This window comes from Plutella xylostella, chromosome 20, assembly GCF_932276165.1.
Source record: "Plutella xylostella chromosome 20, ilPluXylo3.1, whole genome shotgun sequence".
NCBI lineage: Eukaryota > Metazoa > Arthropoda > Insecta > Lepidoptera > Plutellidae > Plutella > Plutella xylostella.
Window position 1 is genome coordinate 8,476,233 of NC_064000.1, and position 19,952 is coordinate 8,496,184.

The following is a 19,952-nucleotide window of genomic DNA, read 5'->3' on the forward strand; positions in this document are numbered from 1 at the left end:
CGCTAGAGGGCACGCAAATATAAATATAAATTTTATTATTTATCTAACACAAGAAAATGGATCTGAAGTGTGCTGGATGCCAACAAAAAATTCCTAATCGCCAGTTTCTCACATGTTGCCTGTGTAGCAATGCGTACGATATCGAATGCGCTAATGTGTCAATCCAACGATTTCTCAATACCATGACTGGTGAACATAGGAAAAAATGGAAATGTCCAGGTTGTCTCAGTAGGACTCCAAAAACAGGAAACACCGATAAACCCATCAACACAAAGTATAATGATCAATTAAATCAAAAAAAAGTAATATCTGAAGGCAATAATATCACAACCAGAAAGAAACTTACTGATCGAAAAAACCTAGATTCCACCAGATTTTCAGATAGCTCAGATATCTTGGGAGACACCATAGAAATTGATAATTCTACCGAAACAGAAATAAACACGGATTTAACGATAGAAAACTTAAGCAATATGATAACAAAGAAACTAAAGGAAAATAATTCATCTATAATATCCGAAATACAAAGTACAATCCAAAAAGAAATAAATAAGGCTATCTCCAAACTAAAGGAAGATATTAAATACGATATTAACTACTTGAACTCTCAGAATATTGAAAGGCAGACAGAATTAGAACAAATAAATAGTAAAATTTTAAAACTAGAAGAAGAAAATAAATCTCTCAAAAGAGAAATTAATGAAACCCTTAACAGGTTCTCTACACCACAAACAGAACAATTATATGAGAGCGATAGCAAAAAATTTGTAATCTATGGACTACAGGAGTATTACCAAGAAACCGAATACGACCTCGATATGCGTCTCGTAGAAACATTCCGAGACACCTTAAACTTAGACCTGTATGGCTCCATCGAAGATACCTATAGAGTAGGTAAATACCACAGCAGAAACCGACCCCTAGTCGTGGAACTCATTAGCAAAAAAATGGTAAAATATATAATAGACAATAATCACTACCTAGAAGGAACCCAACTATCAGTTGCCGAATACTTAGGAGAGAAAGCAAGAAAAGAACGGAAATTATTAAGGGAAAAAATGCTGAAAGCCAGGGAAAACGGATTGCATGCAGTAATAAGAAATAATATACTGTACATTAAAGGCAAACCAGTCACAGCCAGTGATGATATAAACCATATAATCAAAAACCAAAATAACGGAGGAGGCCGGGACCAGAGAAACATAAACAATAGCAGTTCCCACGATACCAACAAACAGAACTGCACTAAACAAAATAATAGAAGAGACCAGGACCCTACATTTCGTACAGGCAAATCAATTTGAAGTTCTCTACCAAAATATGCAAAGCCTTAACAATAAAACGCACTTACTTGAGTCTTTTCTGGAAGAAAATCCCAAAATTCAAGCTATATGTATCACAGAAACATGGATGAAAAAAGAAAAAATCGACTTACTTACCATAAACAATTATACAGTACGATCTTCATTCTGCCGCAAAAACTTTGAATGTGGAGGCACTTGCATTTTATTATCAAATGACTGTGAAGGTAAAGATAGAGTAGATTTAAACAATTTATCTTGCGAGTATATTTTTGAGGTGTGTGCAGTAGAATTATATAACTTAAATTTATTACTAATCTCCTTGTATTGGCCAGACTGTAGTAGAGAAATTGATGTATTCTTTGATAAACTTGAAAAACTCTTACATACTATTTACACTAAAGATAATAACAAAAACATTATTATAGGGGGGGATTTTAACGTTGATTTTATGCCAAGAAGTAAGCAAAACAACCTAAAACAAAGAATCTCAAATCTTATGTCAACATATAACTTTAAGCAAAAAGTGAATCACCCAACAAGAGTAACTTCTTCTACATCTACATGCCTAGACTTATTATTGTTTATAAATTTCAATGATAAAGACTGTTTCACCGATGTAAAAGAATTAGGGTTTTCAGATCATAAAGGAGTTATGTTTGCGATGCCTATAGAGCAGCCACGCATATCATACTTTTATGTAAATCGTCGAATTTTCTCTGAAAAAAATATAAATAAATTTAAAAACGAACTCGTAACAATAAACTGGGAAGAAAAAATAAGACCTAATAATTCAGTAAATGAAAACTATAACTCATTCATTGAAACTCTACAGAAAATTCTTGATCTATGTATACCGCGAACACAGATAAAAATCTATACCAAATCAAAAAAAAACCTACCTAACAAAAGGACTAAAGATATCTTGCAAGAATAAAAGATTACTAAAAATACTAGCCTCTCAAACGAAAAGTACCATTTTACAGGAGCACTACAAAACCTATTCAAAAATACTTAAAAAAGTAGCAAAGAAATCGAAAAAACTATATAACATACGAAAATTTAATAAACAGGAAAATAAAACTCAAATCATGTGGCAAATAATAAAAAATACAACCAACAAGATGCCTTCTTCAATTAAAAAGAATATTCAACTTAAAATAAATAATACTTTAGTGGAAAGCCCAAAAACAATTGCTAATACTTTTAATGATTTCTTTACATCGGTAGGAAATTCAAAACCGATCTCTCCACAAACTAAAAATAAAACTAAACCCGTAAATATAATAGAAAATACCTTTTTCCTTCATCCAGTTGATCCAAAAGAAGTCCATACAATTATAAAGAACCTCAAAAATAAAAGTAGCTCAGGTATAGATGAAATTCCTCCGACATTAATAAAAAAATGCGCAGCTGAACTAACTATTCCATACACTTATCTAATAAACCAATCTTTTATCGAGGGTGTTTTTCCCGAAGCTCTTAAAACAGCATTAGTTAAACCTATCTATAAAAAGGAAGCTAAAACAGACCCTAACAACTACCGCCCCATTGCCCAGCTAACTACATCATCAAAGATCTTTGAGACTGCGATGGTGGTACGACTCTACTCCTTCTATGAAAAATTCAATATATTTTGTAACCAACAGTACGGTTTTAGGAAAAACAGGTCAACAATATTAGCTGTTTATAAATATGTACAAATGATATTAGACTCAATAAATAACCAAAAATACGCAGTAGGACTTTTACTAGATATGAGCAAGGCATATGATAGAGTCAATCATGAAATTTTACTGAGCAAACTTAACGGGACCGGGATTCGCGGAGTGGCTTATAAATGGTTTGCGTCTTATCTTGAGCGAAGACACCAGTATGTCGAAGTTGAAGTTGCTGACTACAGGACGGGAAAAGTAGAGCAAATTAGATCAGATCTTATCCCGGTCACTGGCTCTATCCCGCAAGGTAGCGTCCTCGGATGTATATTATTTATAATTTACATAAATGACCTGACAGCTGTATTAAATAAACAATGCATCTTATTTGCGGATGACATTTCCATTTTACTCACTTGCTCGGAAGTCGGAGAGCTAAAGATTAAACTAGATGAGACCCTAGATACGATAGCGGAGTGGCTAGACGACCACAACCTCACACTTAATTTCTCCAAAACAAGTTTAATACAATTCGGCCCACACCAAAGAAAACCTTTAGAACTAAAGTATAAATATAAAAACACACATATCAAAGCCGTTGAGACAGCTAAGCTATTAGGTATTGACCTAGATCGCAATTTAAACTGGAAAACACATATTGAAAACTTATCAAAAAAGTTATCATCGTTCATCTATGCACTATTTCATTTAAAAAAAGTTACGAATCTCAAAGCAGCTCTCGCATCATATTACGCTTACGCTCACTCTAGACTTTCATATGGTATAATTTTATGGGGAAACTCTACAAATATAAAAGATGTATTCACACTACAAAAGAAATGTATTAGAATCTTAGCTAATATAGACCAAATAGATTCTTGTAAGCCTTATTTTATAAAATATGGTATTCTTACGCTCACATCAATCTATATACTAGAATCATGCAAATTTATTAAAAAACAATCAAACCTATACTCCCCAATCAAGTTATCCAGAAGAAATAACAGATACCAAAATAAACTAAAAACTACCTTCTCAAAATTAAAGATGTATACAACTGGGCCCCACTCTATGGCTATCAAGATTTATAATTCAATACCAAACGTAATTAAAAATTCAAAAACGTACGGAATATTCATAAAGTCTTTAAAGCGATACCTCATTGAAAAGAGCTACTATACATTAACAGAATTTTTTTATGATAATGGTGAATCATAAGTAGTCGTAATATGTTAATTTGATTAATAGATGAATTTTTGTGTTTATATAACTATAATAATTCAATGTATATTTATATCATTATTTAGTAGTGCTTATCAATATTATTTAAGATTTTAATAATTTATCATGATATTATATTTTTTTATGAATATTGTTAATTTGTATAGCTGTTTATAAAAAATGTTATTACCTTATTCAAAATATAATGCATGTTATGAGATAAGTAGGTACTTAAGTAATTTTAAGCCCCTCTGGTTGCTGCGCCCTTACAGGGTGTCACATTTGTAACTAATGTACTCATTACCACCTAATTCCACAATGTGACTTGCAATAAATGAATTTGAATTTGAATTTTGACCTTTGGGTGGAGGAATGACTTAAAGATAAATAATAATAAATAATGAATATAAATACCTAAATGAGGAAGGTGTACAAAATAAATATAGTAGTAAACATTCACAATTGATTGATTCAATATTGGTGCATGGAATAATATAATGTACTCTGTGGGTGCATTGCATGCATCGTTCATTGCAAGCTAAGTTCTACTCATTTCATCAAATCATACATACACATCCATCCTGACGTCCCTCAGCAGGGATTTTGAGAAGATTTCTCCATCTGACTCGATCTTGGGCAGCGGCTGCGAGATCCTCCCATCAAATCATAGTTAAGTAAATTTATAAGGAGGCGGCGGCGTTGAATAATGTAGCGCCTCACAATATAGTAATAGCAAAAGATAGTTTTTGGATCAAATCACTACTGTTCACGGTGATAACTTTTTTTGTTGTTGTGTGCGTCTTACCTAGTGACTGTAATCTGTGAAATGTTTGAAGGTAAATACGGAAAACTAATTAACAAAAATTATAAAATAAATGCTTTTCAAAATAAAAAAGTAAATTTGCAAAATATGTTTCCGCCCGGGATCGAACCGGGGGCCTTCTGCGTGTTAGGCAGATGTGATAACCGCTACACCACGGAAACCGATGGAGGTTACGGCGAAAATCAGATTGATGTTTCTGAATATACTATTAACTCTACAATAAATCGCTAAGTACCAAAAACTGCTAATAATAATCAACGAGTCTGGAAATATCACAACTCTTGCCATTAATTATATTTCTCCATACTATTTTATTTGATAAAAACTGAAATTATCAGACAAATTGTACACATCAAAGAAAACAATTATAGAAGGGGTTTTAAAAATGTTTAGGTATGTCTTATCCTACTATCTATCTATGCTTAATCGCTTATGGAAGACCGTGTATCTAAGACATACTATACTAGACTTCACTATTTTTATAAGATATTATGTGTAGGGAAGCAAGGAATACATTTTGTGCTTTATTATGTTTTATTAGAAAAGCCAAGCTTGAATATCTACTATACTTACATACTAATACACATACATATATTTTTCATTTTAGCTTATATTCTAGGCAAATATAGATTTGATTAGAGATGTAAATATTCGAACCTACCTAAGATACAATAAAAAATTGGCTAACTACTATCAAAATTTCATTCATAAGTTTATTGTATGGAATGCTATGTACTATGTAGGTAAGGCTTATATATATTTTTGTATACCTACAGACAATCAATTGTACCTACTATAATACAATATAAACATACAGTTAAGCAGTGAAAACTATGATATAGTTGTGTAATGAATTACCCTTTTGGTAAGTAACAAGACTTCAATCATTTTGTGCATATTAGATTGCCTTAAGCCGCGTACACACCGGGCCAACGAACGCCAACGAACGTTTTTCGTTGGCCTTCGTTTCTGCAATCTGCCCTGTATTATGTATGTTAATATCCATCGTTGGGATAACCGTTGGCGTTCGTTGGGCGTTCGTTGGACCGGTGTAGTATGGTAGTATCTGCAAATTGGCTAGTTGTTAGAATGAACTGCAACATACGCATATAGTGCTGCGCTAGCATTAATATAGGTATATAAGCGCCGCACATATTTATTAAAAGACTTCTTTTACAACCGACATCAATCGATATTTTAATACGTTCCTGCGCACAACTTCTCACATGGCGACCCTGCCAGGCCGGCGCTGCTGGTAGCGGCGCCGGTCGGCCCACGAAGATCAACAACCTCGGCCGACAGACCAGAACCAGCACACCAACACCAACACCTGCAGTACCAGTGCCAAGAATAAACACAAGCGGCACCAAGGCAACCAACCTCGGTGAATGACATGAAGAAAACATGTACAAGTGAGTCAAGAAAAAACGAAGAAATACTGCGACCGGACGAGGAGTCAGGGTTATCCCGGCTCGAACAGGTCAGGGCTATCCCGGCCATCAAGCGGACCAGGGTTATCCCGGCCAACTCAAGAAGATGACCAACCACGTGCATCGAGCAATTATCAGTGTCATCGTGCGTCACGTCCGCCCAGCCGCCGTCGTCACCACCATCCACGCGACGAGTACAAGGCAAAGAGCGACATCCTTCGACGAAATATTGTTATTGTGAGTCAGATTAATTTATTCAGGAAGGATTAGAAGCATACTTAGATTTTATTCTGATTTTTTTAACCATCGTTTAATCTTGCATTTAACATCCTAGTGTCACAAATCACGAGTATTTTTTTTTCTTTCTTCTAAATATAACCATTTGAATATGTATTCTAAAAATAGCATACAAGTTAGGTATCGCTAATAAATATGTAAGTAATGCATTCAGAGTTGAATGACTGCAGAAAGTTTCTAGGTCAAGTTAGTAAAACCGACTACCTAATGACAATTGAATAGAGATTTTCAGTAAATGAATTAATAAGTAAATGATATTTTTTGTTGTGAATTAGAAAGTTTTATTGATCGGTACATTGGTAAAATATATAATAAGCAGTTAAGGAGCTCAGATTGGAGGCCATTGCTTTAAATTGTAGCGGCTCTATTTTATATTATACAGGTGCACAAAATAGGTGGCCTGATATGCCAATAAGTAGGGTGACCATGCCCACAAAGTAGATTAAGGGTGTAGAGATACAGCCCTAGGAGAATTATGTTCTTGATCATAGTGTTTGGACTATCGTGCCCTCAGTGAAAGACATAATAATATTAATTAGTAGTAAGGCATTAGTGGGAATAGTATACAAGATTAGAATTAATGATTGAGGACACAAAGGTTAAGGAGTTTTGACTAGCAAATGGTTTCATCACCCAAATGTTACGATAGTTCTCACTTCCCAGAGTTCAGAATGTCAGTAATCAGAGTGATGACTGAGAGCTACAGGATGCTCATTATGGGTTAAAAACCAAAAGTGTAAATGTGTATGAACGAGGAAAATGTACCGATACCGATACCACGATAGGAATGTTCAAGTAAATTGCGTTGAAATTGTAGTAGGTATTTGATTTTGTATTTAGATATTTTTTAAATTAACGTGACACTAGTTAGATACGAACTATTTTCAAGTAAATAAATTAATGAGTAAAATGAAATGTGAAATAATGACTATATAACAGTAATAATTAAATTGCGTAAATTCATAAAGAAAATATATACAAGCCAAGGAAATGAATCACTCTGTACATGTCATGTCAATTTATGTAACTAATAGTTTGTCATATAGGTACTTACATACATTATAATATGTTGTGCTGTGTTATTATTATGATAAGAGTTTATTTTAGATTATAAATGGTATAGATGGAGATAAATAAATAAGTTAAAAGGTATAAAAGTAAAAGGTATTTTGGTTACACATATTTAGATGCGTTATTTGTTTCAGAAATGTAAAATACTTAATTTATTATTATTTTTCATCGAATTATAGGTCTTTTCAAAAATTTCATGTATATATTGTGACATTTTATTTTACAGAAATTTTCAATTTTTAATTTTCATGTTCAGTTTCTATATTACATGTTCATTTTTAGTTATAAAATATGTGTGTGTGTAACTTGTTGTAACTATTTCATTCATAATTAAATTTAAAGACAGGTAAATAGCAATTATCCAGGTCATTATTTTGTTCAAGAATTTGTTAATAGCATACAGCAATCTAACACTAGGAAACTTGTCAGCATTTTACAATAGCTCTGCCTTGCACTTTTATTTATAACAATGCATTTAGGTAGAGTAGAATATCATAATATTGTAATTGCAAGTACTATCATAACTTATAGGTTTGAAAAATAATTTCTTAAATTAAATTATTTTTCTTTCGCTACCCCGAGGGTGAAGGAAGTTAAAGGGGAGGTGTAGTATGGTAGTATCTGCAAATTGGCTAGTTGTTAGAATGAACTGCAACATACGCATATAGTGCTGCGCTAGCATTAATATAGGTATATAAGCGCCGCACATATTTAATAAAAGACTTCTTTTTTACAACCGACATCAATCGATATTTTAATACGTTCCTGCGCACAACTTCTCACACCGGTGTGTACGCAGCTTTAGATTAACGATATATGAACAAGATGGTTGTAATTGTAACACATCACATACAAAAACAAAGCCAAAAACTTCAAAATAATCACTCAGTTGTAGAAGTAGGGTATTATTAGTGTCAAGACATTTCTTTTGCACTGACTCCATCTTTTTAATATATTGTTAATCTAAGATATTGGCCTTAACAAATAAGCTAGCAAATTAAATATGTTTTACCCTGGTCATGCCTACATAGCTGTGTTTGCTCTCCACATCAAAGTACCCAATGGGTCCGGCGTCACAGTCCGCACAACTAAGATACTTTGTCTCGTCTATAGTGTGAGTGAATCCTATGTTATCAAATGTATACATGTTTTCTACTATGAAGTAGTGGACTAGTTTCTCATGTACGTATCCGTCTGTTTTCCTCTTATCCTGTAGCTCGGCCGGCAGACTTCTCTGTAAAAATAGATTTGTTTAAGTATTAAGTTAAGTTTAAGACAAGTTAGAATGATGAGTTACTCTATGGTAAGTATACTTCTCTGTAAAAATAGATTTGTTTAAGTATTAAGTTAAGTTTAAGACAAGCTAGAATGATGAGTTACTCTATGGTAAGTATACTTCTCTGTAAAAATAGATTTGTTTAAGTATTAAGTTAAGTTTAAGTGTGGGTTGCACCATTTAACTTTAACTATAACAAACGTCAAATCCCTTGAAGATCGATCTCTCTCGTCAAGGGATTTGACGTTTGTAATAGTTAAAGTTAAATGGTGCAACCCACCCTAAGACAAGTTAGAATGATGAGTTACTCTATGGTAAGTATACTTCTCTGTAAAAATAGATTTGTTTAAGTATTAAGTTAAGTTTAAGACAAGTTAGAATGATGAGTTACTCTATGGTAAGTATACTTCTCTGTAAAAATAGATTTGTTTAAGTATTAAGTTAAGTTTAAGACAAGCTAGAATGATGAGTTACTCTATGGTTAGCCAAATTACTGTAATGTGAAGTTCAAGATTGTATGCAATGGATGGAGAAGGCATAAATACTTAAATAGTATAGAATTCAACAACTAAGATTAAATGTTGACACAGAAAATATTTGAGGAAGAAAAGACCACTTTTACAGAGTCAATAAACATTTTGCTAAAATACTTTAAAAGGCATGTAGTGGCTGGAAGCCTGTAGTAATGAGAAGCTTGTCAGAATGATGACGATATCTGATGCTAATCATTAATTGTGTTTGCATGTGTGTGTATTTACAATACAATCCTCTTTATTTGCACCAAAAACAGAGAAAATACAAAAAAAAGGTTAAAAATAAAAACAGTACAAAAAGGCGGCCTTATTGCTTAGCAATCTCTACCAGACAACCTTTGGATGGAAGAGTTATATAAATTTACCTCGAGATGCACGTATTTCCCGCAGCCGTTCTCCAGGATCTTGCAGCCGCAGTACTTGCACGCCAGCGTCTTCTTGTTCTTGCCATCATCCACGAAGTCTTCCAGGTTGACTTCAGCTGAAACCACTGCATCTTCAGCTACAGCAGCTGAAGTTGGCAGGTTTTCCGCTTCAGACATTGTGAAGAAACTTGTGGTGCTTGAACAAGTTAAATATTATAGTTGTGTAGCTGTCGAAAGTGTGAAAGTCTTAAGAGAATGTAGAAAAGATAATAAATTATAAAAATTTATAGACCGGCGCACACCGATACGGGTCGGAGATTTGTTTTGGCATTGACATTGACAGATAGATAGATGACAGCTGGTGGACAGAGCAAAATGTGACAGGTGACAGTAACAATGACAGCAGAGTGACTACTCTGTGTAATCAGTATCTCTATATCTGCTCTGTGGTTGCTGTTGCTGTCAAAAAACAATATTTTGGTGATTGGCAAACGGGCGAACGTGCTATTGAAAACAAAAGCAATTTTCATCAAATTCTGCGTAAAATCTCTTTAAAATGAGCTCAGGATTTATAACAGAGTCCGAAGCTTTGGAAGAGAGGCGGCGGCGCCAGGAAGAATGGGAGAAAGTGCGCACTGAGGACCAACCCAAGGGTACCAAATTATATTGATTGTTGTCTTCACAATTTTCTTCATTTTAACCTCCCAAATACTTGTTATCCCACATTTCTACCTTTTAAACTAAAAAGCACAGTAAATAGATTCCACAATCCACCATTCGCCACCAGTAGACACAGTGAAGGTTAGAAAAATGTTTTGTTTACATAATGGTGATGGTTCATGGTTGTGTTTTGTCTCTGAGTGTTGTGTTTTGTCTGCAGAAGCCCCCGAGGAGCCCTATGACAACCGGCCGCTGTTCACACGACTCGAGGAGCAGCGCCTCAAGAAGGAGGCGGAGTATGAGGAGGCACATAAATTGAGTAATTACTTTTCTACACTTAGTAAAGATTTAAGAACAATGCCATTATACTGGCCGTGAAGTTAAAAATTCTAAGGAACCCTGCATCCTACATATCTAAATTTGTGAACCCATCAACCCACAGTAGTCCACTGTAGGTTGATGGGCAGCACAGTGGCAATGGAGCTTAGCAAGCAAGAGTTAAAACCTTAAATGGTATATGCTCAAAGGTTCCATTAGTGAGAGCCAAGTACTAACAAAGAGATTAGCCTGCTGTGTTTATGATATGATACAGCTAAATAAGCTTTCATCTGAAAATCACAGGTACCAGTTAAAATATCATAAGTTGTGAATGAATGGCAAGGGAAAACAAGTGTTAGATTGGGCTGAAACAAGCCCTAAAGCTATTAAATTATTTCCACACTACTAGCAAATTAAGGAAAAATATGGGAAGTTTCCCGTATGAAGAGATTTCATAATTATATAGTAGTAAAAAATTTTTTTTTTTTATTAGTCTGTGTGTTTTCCCACTGCTGGGCAAAGACCTCCCCTTTAATTTTCAACTTCTCCCGATCCAATGCGGCTACCTCCCAATCCGGCAAATATTTGACGAGGTCGTCCCGCCACCTCCTTCTCGGCCTGCCTCTCCGCCGGCGCCCGTCGCCCGGCACCCACTCGGTCGCTATCTTGGCCCACCGGTCCGGGTGCATTCGGCAGACGTGGCCGGCCCAGTTCCATTTGAGCTTCGCGGTCTCGACACCAACATCGATTATGCGGGTTTGGGAGCGTAGTGCGGTGTTCCTGACACGGTCTGTCAATTTTACACCTAGAATACTACGCTCCATCGCTCTTTGGCAGACCTTCAGTGTGGTCTTTTGATGTTCGGTCAGTGACCTTGGAGCGCTTGAGTGACAGTGGAAGGTTGCCCTTCATCAGCTGCTTCATAGACCAGTAGCTCTTCCAGGCGTTATCGATGCGTCTATCGATCTCCTTGTCTTGCCTGTTTTCGAATGAGACTAGCTGGCCTAAGTAAATGTAAACGTTGACATATTGTATATCCTGACCGTCTACCGTGACCCTATGTTTCACGCTGTTAGACATGATCTTCGTTTTGGACCGATTCATCGACAATCCGACTTGAAGGCTTGCCGTGCTGAGATCTTGCAGCATGCGTTCGAGTGTTGATGCCGACGGGGAAAACAGCACGATATCATCGGCGAAGCGAAGATTGGTTAATCTTCTGCCACCGATGTCGATACCATTGTATTATTATTAATAAAAAATAAATAAGTATTATTGTTATTAATGCAAATAACATTGTGAAATTGCAGAGAACATGATCCGAGGGCTGGACGACGACGAGGTGGGTTTCCTGGACCTGGTGGAGAGCAGCAAGGCGCAGGCCGCGCAGCAGATCTTCCTCGAGGAGAAGAAGGAAATGCAGGAGTTCCGGTAAATATGCCACAGAACGGGTACACTACATAATTCCGAATTACTTTTTTACGAATATGAAAATAACGATTTTTTATTCGAATTTCATAGTTCCGAATAATTCACAATCCCGAATTTTAAGTTTCCGAATAACGAAAATCACGAATAGTTTATAAACGAAATTTCAAACAACACATTTATTAAAATGACGAAAGTCAATTTTCCGAATATTATTATTTCGATGTTTCAAAAGTACGATTTTCATTATATCGAATTATTTAAATTACGAATCCCGAAGTTTTAATATTCCGAAAATACAAATTCCCGAATGTTTCTTAGTTAACAAGAAATGGTTATCTATTATGAATAATGCAGCATAATGCGTATAAAAACAATATTTTTTAAGCTATATTATGTGAAACGCTCCGCTCCGCTTCGCTGGGCTCCGCTGCGCTCCGCTTTGTTTTTCGATATCAATGTGCACCTAACACGCTCCTCCTCGCTTTGCTCGTCGTCGCACCTATCTTTAGGTTTAAGTCCTAAGGTTTTTAAGTTTAAACACCATAAAAATCCTAGCAATTGTTTTGCTCTATATTTGAAACGCTCCGCTCCGCTTCGCTGCGCTCCGCTTTGTTTTTCGATATCTATGTGCACCTAACACGCTCCTCCTCGCTTTGCTCGTCGTCGCACCTATCTTTAGGTTTAGGTCCTAAGGTTTTTAAGTTTAAACACCATAAAAATCCTAACAATAGTTTTGCTCCATATTTGAAACGCTCCGCTTTGTTTTTCGATATCTATGTGCACCTAACACGCTCCTCCTCGCTTTGCTCGTCGTCGCACCTATCTTTTGGTTTTGGTTCTAGAGTTTTAAAGACGTTTATGTTTTTTTTTGTCAAAATCACGAATTATCATATTTCCGATCGGGATTTGACTTTTTCGTGATTATAATAAATCGGTATTTTATTTTTCGTATATTAAAGTAATCGTATTTTTTAACATTCGTATATTTAACAATCGTAATAACAATATTCGTGATTATAATATTCGAAATTATAATTTTCGTGATTATTATAATTCGGTATTTAAAAAAATCGTTATCAAATTAAATATTCGGCGTTATCAAATTCGGAAAAAAGTTTTTCGGAATATTTGGGTGTTCCCGCCACAGAACATATTAACAACTTTACCATTGTCAGCTTTTTGGGGCCGTCAATTAATCACGTGAGGTTGATTTTTGACCCCCCCCCCCCTCCCCATGGTCACATTTGGTGAGGTTTGGGACCCCCCCCCCCCTACATCTGTGTATTTTTTTGGAAGTCTATGTAAAGGCTATTTTTGATTCAGAAATACCTAGCGCTTTTTGACAAAAAATTAATACAAGTGATGTCTAACGAGACCCCTCCATCCCCCCTCGTGATATTTGGTGAAGTTTTCCGTACCCCCTCCCGCCCCCTTTGAGCCTCACGTGATTAATGGACGGCCCCTTTATAAGAAAATAAAGCCATTTTTATTAATTTAAAATGTAAAGCCAAAATGCCAACATCTAGTTTTTGCAGACACAGAATTGAAATTTTGTGCTTGTGATGTTATTGATACCATTTTATTGGCATCCCTCCCTACTCTCATTATGCATACTTGTACCACAGAATGAAATAGGACATATTTAGCCACACCTACCAGTTTATTAATCTATTGAAGGAGTTCTATCTATTGCGTATGAAACTCAATCTTACCCCTTATTCATAAAAAAGTTAAATAATGTTTTAGCTATTGAACTGTTTTGTCCCTCTCTTTCAAAGACCAACTTATGTTCTACTTTCCTATTTCATATCTATTTTTATAAAACTTGTCTTCCTATATCTATGATACATAATGGTTACAGAGAGCGAGTGTCAAACGCCACCGAGTCAGCGGAGATGCAGCGGCTGCGCGCGCAGCTCGCCCCCTCCCGCCCCGCGCCCCCCGCGCCAATGAGGAATAGTCTGCAGGGGGTCAGTTGTCTACTTGACATAACATACACACCAATGCCACAATTCTCTGCTACAAAACCACCTACAAGTGGTATGTCGTAAAACTTATAAAGCAGAGCCTACTTGCAACTGGAGACCAACTTCCAGCACTATACAGTATGTAAAAAGCGGGCTAAATGGATCTGTTAGTTTTATTCTTTATGCCAAACCAGTGCTTCTAAAATTAAGCCAAGCCAAACCAAATTCTATAGCCCTGCAACCATACCGTATCTATGGTAGTGTTGCACTGAAATAACTATTTATAACTATTTACTACTGAAATAAATAACTATCTCAAATACAATAGTTCCCACTAATAGTTGATATTTGTTCAGGTGATAGTCAGGAAGCGCAAGGCGAGTGAAGTGGATGCTGAGAAGACAGACAAAGACGCGCCCGCAGCTAAACAGAACGGAGTCGCCAACAACACTACCAGGTATGTATCGCCATTGCCAATTTAATACAATATGGGGCAGAGAAAAGTCTTATTTCATACTATACCTACGTTTTTATCCTAACTAAAAAATAATATTATAAATGCGACAGTAACTTTGTCTGTTAATCTTTCGATACGTATGGTCTGGACCCTGAGAAAGAACATTTAACTTTTTCAGGTGAAGCGAAGCTTGTTTCTTATAAAATCTGCTTACATCAACATGAAATTATTAGGTATATACAAAAAAGTATTTACGTGTTACTAACGCACGAAAGAACTTTTATTTTGACCCTAAATATAGTATTTCTTTAACTTCTTATCTGTGTACTGTCAAAGAAAGACACCAATTTGTTTCAACTACTTAGGTACTCTCTGACCCTAATCTTACGCTCATTCGCTCTCTTCTGAATTGCAAATCTGTTTGTTGTATATCACGTCGGGGTCATCACTACCACTAACCCGCCCCCCCTCCCCCGCAGCGGCGCGGCGGGCGCGCTGCGCGTGGTGGGCGTGCTGCCCGGGCTCGGCCACTACGGCGCCTGCTCCAGCGACAGCGACTGCTCCAGCGACGAGGTACGTGCCACTATATCCCATTGCACGGGAAATGTGAATGTTTGTATCAGATGACTTTCGCCGTCTATAGATAAATGCCGGTCGGCAAGCACAGAGAAAATCGAACGTTGACCTTTGCAGCTACCACCGATCATAATCTCTGCGGCCGGCCATCAAGGATTGCGAGCGTGAGCGCACTATTACTGACAAACATAAAAAGGGCAATGCCTGTATTTGCTTTTTGCTGTGCTTAGCGACTGTGCTTTAGTATAGATAAACTCGTACTCATAGTTTAGATGACAGAATGGACCCGAAGTCAAGTCCCGGGTCCCAGGGTAGATATTGGTTTAAAGACAGATAGATATATGACAGCGCCTGCTCCAGCGACGAGGTCAGTGCTACTTTCTGAAGGGCTAGCACGGGGCGCGATTGAGACGTGACAAAAGTCCTCCGTCGTGCTCGCTCTTTCGAATTTTGAAATTCTGATTTCATTTTCGCGCTAAGATATACCATGTTGCACATGTAGGTTTCAGCTTAGTATACCCTTTTTGCAACACCCTGTATATTTATCTAACTGTACATAAGTTGGTGTGACTTGGACTAATGTATTTTATTTAATTTCCAGGACGATTGCTGCACGAAGCGCGACCTGCTGGGCCGCCGCGCCGCCGACAAGAAGAAAGAGGAAGACAAGAGTTAGAACGAGACAAAACATTCTAAATTATAATATTAGACGTTATAGCCCACAGCCCCTTTATAGTGTAATGAAAAGTTTGAAATGGAAATCACTGCATAAGTAGCTATACACTTTTGTTCCTCATCAAACTAGCTACAGTGCCACAAACTTATCTGTTCCGGTGACAGCCAGTGGCGGATTAACCTATAAGCACGACAAGCACGTGCTTGGGGCCCCGGGCCTCCAGGGGCCCCCATCCTCTGCTGCTGTTTCATTTTGTACCTACATTTTATTCATCCTCAATATGTCCGATGTAATGAGTTTGCTCTGATTAAAGGGCCTACCACACGCGTAAGCATCACCACAGTTTTGCCTGCGCAGGCCGGCGTATACTGTACATGGAATACTGTGCGAATGGGTGGTAAAACTGTACACCGCGCCAACCCCGAAGCGCGGCTTGCGCATTTTTCGACATGTTTGAAATTTTGCCATTCATTAGAGTATTCTCTAAATCCTTGAGTAGTTTAACATGTGAATGATTTTTTTCAATTTTACAGGAATTTTTTTGTCCACTTCTATCGTGTACGGTTTGATTTTTGGGAATAGCAGGCAACTAGACTTTTTTCTAGTGAAAAAAATCTAGTTGTTTGCAAACTTGAAACATTGAAAATATACCAGTAGAAGAAATAGTTCCTGATTGGGTAACATTGTTTCTAGTTTCCGCCGATGATTTTGACAAAAATGAGGCTTGTGCGTACTTACCTGTGCCGTGCATATACAGGGTGATTGGTTAGTCTATGTATTCCTTTAAGTGGGTTGTAGACGAAGGCATTTCCAGTCGATTGAACCCCATAATGCATTATCCGAAAGTCAACCATTTCAGAGTTATTTAAGTTTTAAGTTTTTTTTTGGTTTTTGCCAAAATTTATGTTTAAAAGTAAAATATTTCAAAAACTAACAATTTTTTTTATACTTTTTTTATTGTTTTGCATTGCTGACACCTTAGCTAACTAATTATAATCATTAATTATGCAATATTTAACTTAGTTTAGACACAGTGCTTCAAAATAGATGAAACATTAAGAAAATGTTACGAAACTTGAAAACAAAAAACCTAAATTAAAAAAGATTTTTACCTGACAATTTTTCAGGCACTACAACTTAAAAACATAATCAATTTATAAGCTTTAAAATGACATATTCCAATCTAAAATCGATTAAGGTTTGACCAAGATATAGCCAAAACAACCGCAAAGGCGGACAAATCTCAGTAGGGAAACAACCAAGATTTTGTTCCAATTTTAAGGTAAAAAGACTAAAAAGTATTGTAACTGGGCTTTGTAGAGATCTAAACCGTTTAGTAATTATTGTGTTCCAATAGTGCGGTTCCTCAGAGGCACAGATCTAACACGGTTAGCCGATTGAAATTTTCAATTATGATTGGTAAAACAAAATAATTCTTCACAACCCGGTTCCCCAAAACTACTGTTTGACGACAGTTAATTCGCCGAAAACATGATTGCCCAGTAGCTCGTGACAATAGCACTGTTTGACAATGATTGTTTTAAATTTAACGTGTTCAAACAATGTGCCAAATGTTTTAGCTGAACAGTTTCACCGAATAGTGTTGTAGGAGATGCAATTTGGTGGTTAAACAATTTGACAAACTATCAAAAAGCATTCGATCGTTGAACCTATCGTCATTGAAAAAACTTTCGACTAACAGTGTTATCGGACAAGCATTATTTCGGTGAAGCAACCTTGTAGTCGATCTGTGCTTTTGAGGAACCGCGCTATCAGAGAACAATAATTACTAAACGGTTCGGAGCTCTACAAAGTCCAGTTATAAGACATTTTACCTTAAAATTGGAACAAAATCTTGTTCGTTTCCCTACTGAGATTTGTCCGCCTATGCGGTTGTTTTGGCTATATCTTGGTCATGCCTTAATCGATTTTAGATTGGAATATGTCATTGTAAAGCTTATAAATTGATTATGTTTTTAAGCTGTAGTGCATGAAAAAAATGTCAGATAAAATTCTTTTTTAATTTAGCTTTTTTGTTTTCAACCTTTGTAACATTTTCTGAATGTTTCATCTATTTTGAAGCACTGTGTCTAAATTAAGTTAAATATTGCGCATTTATTGATTATAATTAGTTGGCTAAGGTATCACCTATGCAAAACAATCAAAAAAGTGTTTAAAAAGGTGTTTGTTTTTGAAATATTTTACTTTTAATCATAAATTTTGGCAAATATATAAAAAAACTTAACACTTAAATAACTCAGAAATGGTTGAATTTCGGATAATGCATTATGGGGTTCAATCAACTGGAAACGCCTTCGTCTACAACCCATTTAAAGGAATACATCGACTTTCCAATCACCCTGTATACTCTAAGGTGCCGTGTGATAGCTCGGCGTACCTGCGCAGTTGTGACGGTGGTGATACTTGCGCGTGTCGTAGGCCTTTAAGGCAGGCTATTTTTTTTTAATGTTTTACCTAGATCCTTTTTTATGGAAAAGTTATAGGACGTTTTAGCTATTGAACTGTTTTGTCACTCTTTGTCAAGGAACAAATTGTTCTAAATTAGGGGCCTACACAGGCTTTGTGCTTAGGGCCACCGATGCTCTTAATCCGCCACTGGTGACAGCTCACATAAATGTCTAATATTTCTTCATTCTATGAGATTTTAAGTTTGCTCATATTGTTAATTCGCTCTTGTGGTGTTAATAAACCCATCTAATCTTTTGCTATATACAATTCATTAGTAAGTAATGAGATATGGATCAATTTAGTTCGCTCTCACCGGAACAGATAAGTTTGTCATACTGTACATAACAAACTGTCAATGTTTTAATGCAACTTGTGAGTTTGACAAGGTACAAAAGTGTACAGCTACTTATGCAGCTGACTGTACAAAGTAGCTTGTTTGTTATTCTTCTACCTACTAAGGTTTGATAGGGAGTTATTGTGTATCACTTAAAACCTAACAGAATGAGATATAAGTATGCTGGTACCTACATACACAATGAGATAAGACAGCATATACCTAGTATAATTATGTGTTTCTATAAACGATGTTTTATTGGTAATGCTACTTATGAATGCAGGTCATTTCATGATAATATGTATCATAAGTAAGATATTTAATTCATTTTAACATGTAAAGATATGAGATATTTACCTAATTACTTTTTAAAACGTAACTCGGTGTAGGCATAAACCAACACTTTATTTAATTCAAGTATAGTCACCAGTTAAAACAAATATCAACTTAAAGGTCTACAATAGACTCACACCAAAAATCTAACGTGATAAATACACAGTCGTTAAGCCTAGTCAGAGGCCTTCGGGCGGCTTGAAAACATCTGACAGTCGGGTTGCCCACTTACCCGACACTCTCTCAGCACAAGCTTGCTTGTGTTGGGGTCTACCAACCCGCACTTGGCCAGCGTGGTGGACTAGGCCTAAACCCTTCCTTCATTGGAAGGAGACCCGTGCCCCAGCAGTGGGGACGTGATGGGTCGTGATGAATACACAAAGGCATAAACAAAGAACGAAGAAAAGGAAAGTTAATATAATATGGTAAAGTAAAGTGTTTAAATGTCTCAATTCGACTCCATCTGACTATCAAACAGAGAGTGCCGATTATCGTAATAATGTCGTTGGCTCTTGTAATGAAAACCCAAATAAAGTTATTGTTAAAATTTACATATAAGAATGCGATGTACATGTTTTACTTTTAATTAAATTTTATTAATAAGAAAAAAAACAATCATTTCTAATTCATTTATGTATACCTCTCGCTACTTCAGTTTGTAAAAATGGTATTTAAAATTGAACGTTTTGGTAACGGCTGTGAATAAAGAATGAAAATGAAGAAAATGACGCATGAACTCATGCTATCTCGCTCCCACTT

General features: G+C 36.1%; 2 protein-coding genes and 1 non-coding gene across 3 annotated transcripts; 1 reads left to right on the forward strand and 2 right to left on the reverse strand.

Moving 5' to 3' along the window:
* Positions 1 to 5,088: 5,088 nt before the first annotated feature.
* Positions 5,089 to 5,161, reverse strand: Trnav-aac. The gene has a single exon. It is a non-coding gene; the product is annotated as a tRNA-Val (tRNA).
* Positions 5,162 to 8,639: 3,478 nt separating this feature from the next.
* LOC105390851 (guanine nucleotide exchange factor MSS4 homolog) lies at positions 8,640 to 10,301 on the reverse strand. Its single transcript, XM_011562215.3, has 2 exons — positions 9,973 to 10,301; positions 8,640 to 9,032 (listed from the first exon to the last, which is right to left on the reverse strand). The coding sequence occupies exons 1-2, from the start codon at positions 10,147 to 10,149 to the stop codon at positions 8,796 to 8,798; spliced, it is 414 nt and encodes a 137-aa protein (XP_011560517.3). The 5' UTR covers positions 10,150 to 10,301; the 3' UTR covers positions 8,640 to 8,795.
* Positions 10,302 to 10,412: 111 nt separating this feature from the next.
* Positions 10,413 to 16,217, forward strand: LOC119691626 (PSME3-interacting protein). Its single transcript, XM_048628316.1, has 7 exons — positions 10,413 to 10,625; positions 10,853 to 10,951; positions 12,261 to 12,381; positions 14,243 to 14,351; positions 14,705 to 14,805; positions 15,285 to 15,378; positions 15,983 to 16,217. Exons 1-7 carry the CDS (start codon positions 10,529 to 10,531, stop codon positions 16,055 to 16,057), a joined length of 696 nt encoding a protein of 231 aa, XP_048484273.1. The 5' UTR covers positions 10,413 to 10,528; the 3' UTR covers positions 16,058 to 16,217.
* The last annotated feature ends 3,735 nt before the right edge of the window (positions 16,218 to 19,952 follow it).

Bases quoted from the DNA above. Each gene is read 5' to 3' on its own strand.
- LOC105390851 (XM_011562215.3), bottom strand. From the start codon at position 10,149: ATGTCTGAAGCGGAAAACCTGCCAACTTCAGCTGCTGTAGCTGAAGAT. The intron at 9,033-9,972 runs GTAAATTTATAT...CTATTTTTACAG, and splicing joins GGAAATACGTGCATCTCGAG to AGAAGTCTGCCGGCCGAGCT.
- LOC119691626 (XM_048628316.1), top strand. From the start codon at position 10,529: ATGAGCTCAGGATTTATAACAGAGTCCGAAGCTTTGGAAGAGAGGCGG. The intron at 10,952-12,260 runs GTAATTACTTTT...GTGAAATTGCAG, and splicing joins TGAGGAGGCACATAAATTGA to AGAACATGATCCGAGGGCTG. The intron at 14,806-15,284 runs GTATGTATCGCC...CCTCCCCCGCAG, and splicing joins GTCGCCAACAACACTACCAG to CGGCGCGGCGGGCGCGCTGC.